The 12405-nt window shown below is 34.8% G+C and overlaps 2 protein-coding genes across 2 annotated transcripts; both read left to right on the top strand.

Moving 5' to 3' along the window:
- The first annotated feature begins 27 nt into the window (after positions 1-27).
- LOC145631178 (endo-1,4-beta-xylanase 5-like) lies at positions 28-3237 on the top strand. The gene is made up of 7 exons (XM_081683267.1): positions 28-164; positions 394-440; positions 605-827; positions 963-1129; positions 1253-1351; positions 1441-2250; positions 2499-3237. Exons 1-7 carry the CDS (start codon positions 116-118, stop codon positions 2868-2870), a joined length of 1767 nt encoding a protein of 588 aa, XP_081539393.1. The 5' UTR covers positions 28-115; the 3' UTR covers positions 2871-3237.
- Positions 3238-4923: 1686 nt separating this feature from the next.
- Positions 4924-10437, top strand: LOC145633224 (protein argonaute 4-like). The gene is made up of 22 exons (XM_081685494.1): positions 4924-5165; positions 5285-5490; positions 5610-5816; positions 5927-6063; positions 6175-6272; positions 6363-6435; positions 6499-6701; positions 6789-6905; positions 6986-7093; positions 7177-7239; positions 7326-7439; positions 7535-7727; positions 7814-7926; positions 8012-8143; positions 8226-8362; positions 8566-8631; positions 8806-8869; positions 8967-9081; positions 9165-9238; positions 9640-9734; positions 9837-9868; positions 9975-10437. Exons 1-22 carry the CDS (start codon positions 5013-5015, stop codon positions 10118-10120), a joined length of 2646 nt encoding a protein of 881 aa, XP_081541620.1. The 5' UTR covers positions 4924-5012; the 3' UTR covers positions 10121-10437.
- The last annotated feature ends 1968 nt before the right edge of the window (positions 10438-12405 follow it).

Raw genomic sequence — 12405 nt, 5'->3', positions numbered from 1 at the left:
ACTTCTTTGTACAGATTCTGAGACATCCTACTGCTTACTATTTAAAGATTCAAACATTCTCTAAGCCGAGAACACTTGCTATTAAAAAAATTCATTTCCTTGGATTTCCTATGAAATGAAGATCAGTTTCATATTATGGCATGCATGCTTTCTATTGTATCTAGGTCTCTCTTCCTCTCCTGATCATCGCTTCAATTCTTCTCATTTAGTTCTGTTTGTTAAAGATTACACTTGTAGGGTTGTGAATATTAGGCTTCTAATATGTGATGTTCTCATTTCCCAAGATAGTTGCTGTTTTTGAACAAAACAGCTTGCTGTTACATATCTTAGTATGTAGATGTTACAAAGTTTGCATGTTATATTTACTAAAATTTATTTGTTCAACTGATGTAGGTGATACCATACAAGCTTTGTCATACGACTATTCAGCAACTACAGAGGTACTAAACTTGATTGAAATTTAAGCATATTTACAAATAATACCTATAAAAAAATGTTTCTATGATATGTAGCTATGTTGAAAACCAATCAGTACAATTAAAATGTTGCTTGCTTTTTTTTTGTTCTGATACATAATTTCATTTGTTGCTATGCCATTTTGAAGTGTTTGGAAGAAGCCTGGAAGGTTCAATATGGTGGAGGAATCATACAAAATCCAGAGTTCACTAATGGTATCGAAGGATGGACTATGTTTGGTCAGGGGAAGCTCGAAGAAAGAATAACAAAAGATGGGAACAAGTTCATCGCGGCTCTGAACAGAACTCAGCCATCTGATAGCCTTTCTCAGAGAATTCAGATTCAGAAAGGAAAAATTTATGCATTTTCAGGTTATTTATAGCTTCTTAATCCTTGTCCAACTTTAAAACTTGCCCTGAGAAGGATTTGGCAACAATTTAAGACCAAATATGAGTTTATATTCACAATACAATTTTGATGAGTTCATATTCAAATGGATTTTACAGCCTGGATTCAAATTAGCCAAGGCAGTGAAGTTATATCGGTAAAATTTAGAAGTCCTGGTGGAAAATACCTCCATGGAGGTACAGTGATAGCAGAGCAAGGATGTTGGAGCATGTTGAAAGGCGGTATAGTTGCAGCCTTTTCAGGTCCGGTTGATTTATTTTTCGAGGTAATTTCTGACCAGTGCAATGTTTTACTCAGGGAAAGTTATAGCATATTTTTGGGGGGGAAGGCCTATGTTTGTTTCTTATTTGTCTACTTTCGTAAAGTTCTTGACGTTTTGTATGTGCAGACTAAGAACACAGCTGATGAAATCTGGGTAGATAATGTCTCTTTGCAACCTTTTACTAAGAAGCAATGGAAATCACAGCAAGAAAAGACCATTGCAAAGGTAAAATAACACCAACATTATGAGTTTATGACAGTCATATGGTATGTTACTTTGTGAATATAATCATAAAAAAATCGTCGTTTATGTAGGTGAGAAAGAGTAAGGTGAAATTACATGTGACAAATAAAGATAACACTTCAGTAGCAGGAGCAAAAATTACTCTGAAGCAAATAAAATCAGGTTTCCCTACAGGATGTGAAATAAACCAGAATATCCTAAACAGCAAGAAGTATCAAGATTGGTTTGCCTCGAGATTTTCAGTCACTGCTTTTGGGAACGAAATGAAATGGTACTTCACAGAAAAAACACGAGGGCAGGAAGACTATACCATACCTGATGCCATGCTACAATTTTGTGAGCGGAACAACATTAATGTTCGAGGTCACAACATCATTTGGGATGATCCAAGATACCAACCCACTTGGATAAACAACGAAACTAGTCCACAAGAGTTGAAAGATGCAGCTGAAAACAGGACGAAATCTGTTGTATTAAGGTACAAAGGGAGATTGATCCATTGGGATGTTGTGAATGAGAACTTGCATTTTAGCTTCTATGAGAATAAGCTTGGAGAAAATGCTTCAGCAGAGGTTTATGCTAGAACATATGAGCTTGATCAAAAGCCGATTTTGTTCATGAACGAGTACAACACTATAGAGTTGAGCCAAGATGAAGATTCAATACCAGCAAAATATGCTAGAAAGTTGAAGAACACTCAATCATATTATAGAGAAAGGAGTGGTGGTAATGATACATTGCCCATGGGAGTAGGGGTGCAATCAAGGTTCGGCCCCGGTCAGCCCAACATTGCTTACATGAGAGCAGGAATGGACTACTTAGCTTCAATGAAATTCCCGCTATGGCTTACTGAACTCTTTGTTGACAAAGGGGAAAACCAGGTACTATCAATTTTTACTTGTTACAAAGCTTACTAATCAAGAAATAGTCCAGCCAAATTAACCTGTATTCGATCATCCAACTAAATATCGAAATTACATCACCTGACTTTGAACCAAAACAGAACCAACCCGACCTGCATGATCCAAACTCAAAATAAGACCTATTATGTTAGGAAAGGTTACATACTTACTGCTTGTACAATTTTTAACATTTTGATGTGACTATTTTGCTCGAAAATTATAAGCAGGCAGAGTATCTGGAGGATGTTTTAAGGGAGGGATATTCACATCCTGCAGTTGAAGGGATTGTGATATGGCCAACTTCACCATTCAGCAGTGAATGCAAGATGTGCTTGACTGATCAAAACTTCAACAACACACCCAATGGAGACGTCGTTGATAAGCTTATCGCGGAGTTTTCAAGCTCGAAACCATTGGAGATTTCTGCCAATGGCCAAGGAATCTCTGAAGTTGTGTTGCTTCATGGGGATTATGAAGTTACTGTAAGGCATCTTGAAACAAATTCTTACACAAAGTTGAAGCTCAAGGTGACTAAAAATTCAGCAAACTTTGTACCTGTTCAACTTGATGCATTTGTTCCCCATGTTTTGTCTATGTAAATGGGATTGCTGTTAGCTTTCCGTAATTATAATTAATCTTGCATTTCATGATCACTTTATAGAAGTGTCTTACAAATTACAAGTGTATGTGTCAATGTGTGTAATGGGCTAATGTCAGTAATGTAGTATTGTGTGTTTGCTTGGTAAATTCTCGGGGGTGGTACTTAAGACATGAGATCAATTACCATGTACATCACTACTTTTCTCGGTTCTATACTCCAGTGATCTTTAAACAATATAACAAATGTGTACCTTCATAGAGAAGAATGAGTTATGGCAATATTAGAAGGCTTGCAAAGCTCATCTATACATTGCTCTTAAGCAAGGTTGAAATTTTAAATCATATTACAAGAAACCAAGAATGAATTGTTACTAACTTTGTTGACACCATATGTCATTATGTCCAAGAGTGCATTTTAACGCAAAACAAAATTGATTTATACCCTTTCAACCAATACAAACAGTATACAAGAGGGTTTATTTTCTAATACTTTTTAAAGATAAATCTGATAAAACTGACTCGTACCCGATTATTTGAATTGTATTCAAAATTTCATGACTAAATTGATGTTAACACAACAACTAATACTTTTGTATGAAACATCAATAAATTATCATAATAAAACCCATACTTGACTCGAACCGACCCGAAATTAATTTAATGGTTTAAATTTTCAAAATACTACACAGTACACACAAATACACAATGGTACCATCATTTCTCCCTACTTATTCCTCTGTTCTTCTATCACTCCCACGCCCAACAGCACCTTCTTCCCTATCAAAGAGAGATAATATTCAGAAATTTGCCAGCTTAGATGGGTGGTACTACTGGTACAGTACTTCATTTTTATCTAATGGCTGAAAAATTCACCTGTAAAGTTTCAGTTTTTTCTAGCATACAATATAAATTCATAGTCTTACTCCTACTTCCTCCCAAAAAATTAGAAAAAGGGATTATTGGTGAAATACAAGAAACTTAATTGCATGCAATCTTTGGTTAATTTTGATTAAGGTTTGTCTTAATCTCTTCAATTTAATTTTAATTTTTTTTCTTTCTTTTTTTATTTTTTATTTTGGGTTTGATAGTATATAATGCTTGATCATTTCTTGTTGATTTGTTTTGTTAAGGATCAAAGAGGGTTTGATTTAATTTTTTTGTTTTTTCTTTTCAGCAATCCAAAAGTGCCCATTGCAATTTGGACAGCAAAAAGCTCTAAAGGTAAAAATTTGCTCTTTCTCTCTTGTTTAATTGAAAGAGCCTTTTTTTTTTTTTTTTGGTTGTGGAGTGTGGGAGTTTCAAGTAGATTAGAAGGGGAATTCCTATTTTTTAACACTCAATTATTTCTGCTATTTGACAATGGGCTAATTGATTTTTACTTTTTTAGTGATAGATGAGAACTAGGGAATTAAACAAGGTGCGTTCTATTTACCTGACCTTAACTAATCAAAACTTACGATGGATTTAGTTGATTTGATTTTCATTTGTATGAGGGGCGTGTTTTATTCACCATATTTTCACTTATATGAATGTAATTAAACTAATCTGATCTTACACGAACTTGTTTTAATTGTAAATTGAACTTAAGTAGCTCTTATTGACCTTTACTAAAAATGTTCCTAACTCATATTGCCCTCATTTGAGCTTATGTGTTTTAAGATTGTTATGTTTGTTTTTGTTTTTGTTTTTGTTTGTTTGTTTGTTTGTTTGTTTGTATTTTTTCTCTTTTCTGAAATAAGGTGAACAAAACTGGCTGGACTTATCTGAACATATCTAAACTTATTAAACCTTACGTGAACAAATTTTCAAAACTCATTAAACCTTAGGTAAACAAATATAATGATGATATTAGCTTTTACTATCTTCATGCAAATCCTTATTACTGAAGTAGATTTGATTTAGTGTTTGTATTTCTGCTGCTCAGGGCACCTACTTGTTAGTTCATTATGTATAAATTATAATGATTAATAAAGCTTATTGGCAATTGGCACAATGTTCTTGATTGTATATTATAGAGGTTTTGTAAAAATTCATTGGGGTTGGTTGAAGTTCAGGCTGATCATGAGCATTTTTTTGTTAGACTTCATCATCTTTTAACATTGTGATTCTGGTAATTGGTGTATACTTAGGTAAAGAGGAAAATGGATTCGAGTGCTTCTGGTTCTGATCACAATCGTGAACGAACTCCTATGTCAAGGCCTGGATTTGGAGTAAAAGGCAACAAAATATCACTTTGTACTAATCACTTCAGAGTAGAGCTTGCTGATTCTGCTGGCTACTTCTTTCACTACTCTGTATGTCTCATTTTTCATTATTATCATGATATTATCTAATACTTCCATAATCTTTCTAACAATGCAATTTTTATGAATAGTTTCTCATTTGATTTTTCTTTCTCTTCCACAAAATAAAGGTTTCAATTTATAACAAAGATGGCCGACCTGCTGAAGGGAAAGGTATTGGAAGGACAATAATGGACAAAATCCGTGAAATTTATAAATTTGATCTGGATGGAAAGGACTTTGCTTATGATGGTGAGAAATCTTTATTCATGTGGGGTGCCCTTCCAAGGAAAGAGCTGGACTTCACTGTTGTTTTGGACAAGATTTCATTAAAAAGGTAGCAAATATTTCTTGTCGAGTTAATTGAATTCCTGATGATATATGATGTGTGAAACCTAGCTTTGGTATGAATTTTTTTTTTTGTTTTCACATACGTAGTAATGGTGATAATAGCAGCTTTAATGGAAGTGGAAGCCTTACTCAAGGTGGTGGAAAGAGGCAAAAGTGCGTGTTTCAGACAAGGACATTCAGAGTAGTGATGAAGTATGTAGGAAAATATCCGTTTAGTGTTATTTCTGACATGTTACGTGGAAGACATTCTGAGAAGGTTCATGAAGTCATCAAGGTGCTAGATGTTGTCTTAAGGCAACATGCTGCAAAAAAGTGAGTTTGGATATCTATTTTCATGTCGTTTCCCTTTTTTTTTTTTTTTTTTGCCTAATGTTTATTACATGTATTAAAAATTTAAAACCGATGGTTCAAACTTCTCCTAGGAGCTGCCTTATTGTCAAGCAATCATTTTATCATGACGATCCAAAGAACTTCACTGATATTGGAAAGGGTGTCTTTGGATGTAAAGGTCTTCACTCAAGTTTTTGTCCTACTCAGAATGGATTGACTCTTAACATGGGCAAGCTTCCTCCCTTCCTCTTTTCTTTGAAAAAGTGGTTTTAAAATTTAAGCATTTTTAGGAAATAATGCTTACATGCATAACATTCTAATAATTCTGTCTTTAATGCAGATATGTCCCTGACCACAGTTCTGAAGCCTGGTCCTGTGCTTGATTTTCTAGTAGCCAACCAGAATGTCAAAAATACATCTTGCATCGATTGGTCAAAGGTATAATGTTTCTAGATGAGGGAAGCAATTCCTGTAACCAGGTCATACTATGAAAATGATAGGGCTTGATATCATTTTGCTTTTCTGCAGGCTAGACGTGTGCTGAAGAATTTGAAGATAAAAATTTTCCCATCTAATAGAGAGAGTAGAATCACCGGATTGAGTGAGTACATATGTAAAAAGCAGAGGTTAGTATGATTTATATCCACCTCCTCTTTGCTTTCAGATTCTGGCATTGACTTCATTACAATGATTCAATTGCTTGTAAGGTTTTTGCTAAGGAATAGAGGATTAAAAAATGATAATCAAGAGGTGCAAGTGACAGTCTATGATTATTTTGTTAAGCATAAGAAGATGCACCTTCAATATTCTGGTGACTTCCCTTGTATTAACATTGGCAAAACAAAATCAAAGTTCTACCCCATTGAGGTGATTATCCAGATACATTTTAATGTTTCACAAATTTGTTTAATTTCTCCATCTCATACACTAACTCTCTTCCTGTATGCTTTGAAGCTATGCTCTTTGCTTCCCCTACAGCGATACACTAAAGAGCTTTCTCTCCCTCAAAGATTGGTGCTTATTGAATCCTCAAGGCAGAGGCCGCTAGAAAAAATGACAATGTTGACAGAGGTATGACCCTAAATTTTTTGCCCTTTTCTTTCCACAGAAGTTGAAATATTAACAATTTTTAAAATTTCTTTGGTGAAAAGGCATGGAAAACCAATAAATATGCAACTGAGACAATGCTGCAGTCTTGTGGTGTTTCAATTGCTAGCACTTTTACTCAAGTTGAAGGCCGTGTTTTGGCAGCCCCAAAGGTGATCATTTTCTCCATCTCCCCAGTTACATGCTCTATATCCCCGTTTGCAATCTTTACATCTAGTCACTGGATTATTCACAGCTAATAGTAGGACGAGGCGAAGAAGTTGTTCCTCGAGCTGGCTGCTGGAACCTAAATGGCAAGGTAGCTAATACAAATATGCTTTTTTTCTCTTAGTTTAACATCCAACTGTATACATATTACAATATTTGATATATTGTGTTCTGTAGATGCTAGCTGAGCCTATGAGTGTTCATAGTTGGGCAGTGGTGAGTTTCAGATCAAGCTTTGATCCAAGTATGGTCTGTACTTATTTTGCTAAGTCTGGTGAAATGATGGGAATTGTAAGTGCCTACTGAAAAAAATTAATCTTCTTTTCTGCATTTCTGTTTGTTTTACCTTATTATATATTTATATGTATCATTTTCTTTGTTACTAGTCTGTTAAGCCTCCAATTTGCATTATTGAGGAGAACAAATCTTATAGACAAGCACCACCTGCCATTAGAGTGGAGAAGATACTTGAACAATTGGACATGAAGCTGAAGCCATTGAAAGCACAATCAAATAAAAAAAAGACGTTGCCAGATTTCCTACTTTGCCTTCTGCCTAATAAAAATTCCGACATATATGGTCAGGGTCACCCTTTTGCATCTACACGTTTTTTTGTTCATCTCTGAAAAATTCTCATGAATCAAATTTGTTGCATTCTTTTAAAGGTCCATGGAAAAGGAAGACTCTTATAGAGCTTGGGATTTCAAATCAATGCATTTCATCAAGTAAACTTGACATGCAATATTTTACTAGTCTCCTGCTGAAGATCAATGCCAAAGTAAATAATGTTGCTTTTCGTGCATTTATATCCTTACATGCATTAGAAGTTGCATTTGACACTAGTCTCTTTTGCTTCCTTGCAGCTTGGTGGTTTGCACTCTCGACTAGCAATTGAATGGAATTCTCCTGTTCTCTCTAAGAAGCCAACCATAATTTTTGGTATGGATGTATGTCATGGATCTACAGGACTACATGATTTTCCATCCATTGCTTCTGTAAGATGATATCTTTCCTTGTACACTATTTTCTTCTTTCTATTAACTTTCCCCCCCTCTAAATATTTCCTGGAACTTGCAGGTAGTAAGTTCGAGATGTTGGCCATCAATGTCTCATTACAGGGCATCAGTTCGTTCTCAGTCATCCAAGGCTGAAATTATAGAGTCTCTTTTTAAGCCCATGCCTGGCAATGGTGACAAAGACGAAGGCATGATCAGGTAGGTTCCTAAATCTCTTATCTACATGTGCTTTAAATTACTTTAATTCAACTCGACAAATGATGACTGTGTGCTGTTCAAAAACTTTTATATATACACGTGCTTTATGCTTTGGGTGATGTTTGGTTTGATTGGTTTCATTTCTTCTGTCTCTGTGCTGAGCAAGGAAAGTACATGCTCAAGTCTTTTGTGCTTTCTGACAGGGAGTTATTAGTGGATTTTTTTTCAACCTCAGGCAAAGTGAAGCCTTCACATGTTATAATATTCAGGTAGAATTTCTTTTAGCTGCATAGTGTGAGATTCGAGAGTATTTTTTGTAAGTGATCGTTGTCAGATTCTAACTGTTTAACCTGAAGCAATGTTCTGGTCATGGATCTAATTAGTTATTTCTGTATGAAACTAAGCCTCTAGAGCTGCTATCTGATTACTGTTTTCATGTCTAGGGATGGAGTTTCCGAGGGTCAGTTCAAACAAGTCTTGAATGTAGAGTTCCATCAAATCTTGGAGGTCAGTTTTAATCCAAAAAGTTCTCTTGGCAGCTTTTGCTTCTAAATATCTGTATTCATCATGGTCTTTTTGAAGTTTTTCTTTGTTTTAATGTCAGGCATGTAAGCTTCTTGATTCAGATTGGCACCCAAAGTTTACCATAATCATCGCGCAGAAAAGGCATCATACAAAATTCTTTCAATCTAGGCAACAACATCAAAATGTTCCTCCTGGTGAGGAAAATTCTTGTTTGAGATTTTTACTTTTGTTTACGTCAGCTCCTAAGCCTGCTAAAGCTCCTAAAATGCTACTGCAGGAACTGTGGTCGATAGCAAAATTTGCCATCCTCATTACTATGATTTTTACATGTGCCCGCATGCTGCATATGCTGTAAGTTGAATTTGTGATTACTTCAAGCTTAAGCCTTTAATTTGTAATTACTTTCTGATTGTCTTTAAATTGTAGGCCATAATTCTATCCTGCCTTCCGTAGATAATTGGCCATTTTCTAAATTTGCGCTATTCCATATTACCTTTTATGAAACCTCACCTAGTTGGCTAATTCCAAAGAAAGACTGTTGGTAATTTGGTATTTACAGGATTATAAATACAGCTTTGAATAATGAAGGATTATTATGTTGATTGATGCTATATTAAATTGTATTTTTATATAAAAAAAAACTACCCTCAATCAGTACTTGTGTTATACTATTATTTAGGGACGGAGGAGTACCAATTACAAGTATCATGCTTTTGAAACATTCCTAATGAACTCTGGCTAACTTTTCACAGGGTACAGCGAGGCCGATACATTACCATGTCTTGCTGGATGAGATAGGAATTTCATCTGATGAGCTGCAAGAGTTGGTTCATTCTCTGTCTTATGTGTAAGAACAAAGGCCATACCTAACTTACCTTGAAATTAAAAGATTTTTTTATCCAAATAAACTCCTGATTAACAGTATCCATATCTACTGAATTATATGCAGGTACCAAAAATGCACGAAGGCCATATCTATCGGTAAAATCATAAGCTGTCCTCTAGACAACCCTACTAAAGCAGGAATTGATAGTGATTTTTGCATGGTACATTATCTGATCGAATTGCTTTTTGAACGCTTTTGCAGTTACTCCAATCAGATATGCACACCTAGCGGCCAGTAAAGCGTCACAAATTTTGACTTCAGAAATGTTTTCAAATCATACAGAGGCTCAAGCACCTGAGCTACCCAAGCTGCATAAGGAAGTTTGTGAATCCATGTTCTTCTGTTAAATCTTTATTAGCAGGTCGAAAACTTGGCTATGAGACTACTTGCATCGTTGAGTTGTTGCTGCTGCTGAAGTGCTGAACTATCAAACTGCCAGTTTCTAGCTTATCTAGCCTAGAATATATTCCTAGTGTTGCAACTTGTTACAGGTATAAGCATTACATACTGTTAGTCTGTAGTTATGTATATTACGTAAATGTGTGAAAATTAATGGTGGCTGTATACTGTTAAGTCAGCCTAGTCACGGCTTTAGAGATGTCATCAATGTATATTACGTAAATGTGTGAAAATTAATGGTGGCTGTATACTGTATACTGTTAAGTTATACACACCCATGTAACACAAAAGTGCTCATATATGTAAATGTGTAATTGTCACTTCAACACTAAATGCTCATCATGCGTAACACTTAATCAAAAGGTTTCCCAAAATCTAACCATTTTTTCTCCTCTTTCATCAGAATTATCTGATACATTAGTTTTCTACCATGGCGGAACCATTTACATAACAAACTCGGGTGATAGGGCCTCCTAGACTTGACGCTGCAAATCCACTGTGGCTTTGCTATCATTTAACAACGTGACTTCGATCTTCTGAGTTGATGTAGTCATCTATGGTCATATATGATTTTCATTGATCTTTGTATGATGATCTAGTAGATGCCAGTACTAGACCTGTCATTCTTGCCATATCACCTTGATCCTTAGGAATTAGGATATAGTTGTACGCATGCATGCTGCAGCCACATTTGGAATGACCGTGTTCATCTTTCGTGCCCCTTCTACACTGCCACAGAAGCCATAGCAGAAGCCTTATTATTGTTCCTTCACAGGCTCACCAAATAGACTTCAGGGTACGGTGTGTCTATCCGTTCTTTCTATGAGGATCCAGGCCAAATTGTTGAGCTATTTCAATCTAATTAAAGGTTAACAAATATATATATATATAGCATAGTTAACTGTGAAGAATAGTGCTCAGATTCAAGGGTGATTGCTGAAGTTTTAAGTTGTATTGAAGTGTACATCGGTCATCTTTTTGTATGGTCCAATTTTGGATAGTTTTGTTTGAGGTACAATAATTGTAAAGTTTTTAATAAATAGAGTACAAGATGATGCTTGAATAGTTAGTTGAATGCAATGTCATACTTCATATTTTTGTTAACAAATTTTGTATTGCAAGTTGAAAGATGGATTTTTAGTTTCTTGGTTAAAGAAATGCAAAACAAGTTTGACAAGAAATAAGAAATTAATTATACGTATCATTTTGCTTGTGTTTTGGCACTTTTGATATGATATACTAGTACAATAATGGAGGAGTCATTTTTCAACTTTAAATCACACATCCTAATCCTCAAATTCTACAAAATTATCTAAGAATTTCAAGAAGAAAAGGGAAAAGGCTTAAAGAAATATTGTCTAAGCTGCTTAAGGAATATGGGGAATTAATTCAAAGGAGGGGGTATGGTGGTTGAAGAATTTATTCAACTGATTTGAAAGTCTATCTTGTCTTACAAAGTAAATGATATCTTTATTCAATGACACGATATCTAGTTACTTTGTTCGTTCTTTTTCGATCTTCTTATTTACTATAGTAATTTAAAACATGAAATAGCGAGAGTTAGTGAAAAGTGGGTCTCTCTTTAAACTTCTTAGGTAATGAAAAAAGAAAATTGTTTTGAGATGAGGCCGTAGAGATATTGTTTTTATTATAGTGTGAACCATATGGTAGGCTAAGGAGGTAACAACCCACATAAAGCACACTTTTCATATTTCTATTAAGTTTAGATAAGTTTAATGGCATGTGTTAATTAAAAAATTAAATATTGCATTTACTTATGACCTAATTATGATTCTAATAATCTTTTACTTACTCCTAACCACTCAAAGTGTGAGGACAAAGAAAACAGTGTGAGTGTATAAGATACTTTTACCTCACTACAAATGGAAGTTATTTGTTGATTCCTGTCAACTTCAAATAGCTGGCAATCCTATAATATATTTAACAAAGTAAATTTCTTAGCCAACTAATACAATCTTGACCTAATCAAAAACTCCAAATGAATAACAATTCTCTAATCCCTGGACCACCTAAATTACACAAAATAATTGTCTTGTTGAAGAACTTTTATAAGCTGCAAATTTTTTTAACTCAATAATGGAGATTGATTTGAGCACCACCAGTTGTGGAGAAAAGGTACAGCAATCTCCGAGATTCGTATCATTCTGCGTATCACAACCACCACAACCATCTAATAATACAGCACCAGCCATTTTTCTTATTCGAAAAGTTT

Source organism: Chenopodium album, chromosome 5 (genome assembly GCF_948465745.1).
Source record: "Chenopodium album chromosome 5, dcCheAlbu1.1, whole genome shotgun sequence".
Taxonomy (NCBI): domain Eukaryota; kingdom Viridiplantae; phylum Streptophyta; class Magnoliopsida; order Caryophyllales; family Amaranthaceae; genus Chenopodium; species Chenopodium album.
This window is presented reverse-complemented; position numbering and strand designations above follow the sequence as displayed.

Excerpts from the sequence above, each read along its gene's own strand:
- LOC145633224 (XM_081685494.1), top strand. The coding sequence starts at position 5,013 with ATGGATTCGAGTGCTTCTGGTTCTGATCACAATCGTGAACGAACTCCT. Across the intron at positions 5,166-5,284 it reads GCTACTTCTTTCACTACTCT|GTTTCAATTTATAACAAAGA; the intron begins GTATGTCTCATT and ends CACAAAATAAAG. Across the intron at positions 8,144-8,225 it reads ATTTTCCATCCATTGCTTCT|GTAGTAAGTTCGAGATGTTG; the intron begins GTAAGATGATAT and ends TGGAACTTGCAG.
- LOC145631178 (XM_081683267.1), top strand. The coding sequence starts at position 116 with ATGAAGATCAGTTTCATATTATGGCATGCATGCTTTCTATTGTATCTA. Across the intron at positions 1,352-1,440 it reads AAGAAAAGACCATTGCAAAG|GTGAGAAAGAGTAAGGTGAA; the intron begins GTAAAATAACAC and ends TCGTTTATGTAG. Across the intron at positions 2,251-2,498 it reads TTGACAAAGGGGAAAACCAG|GCAGAGTATCTGGAGGATGT; the intron begins GTACTATCAATT and ends AATTATAAGCAG.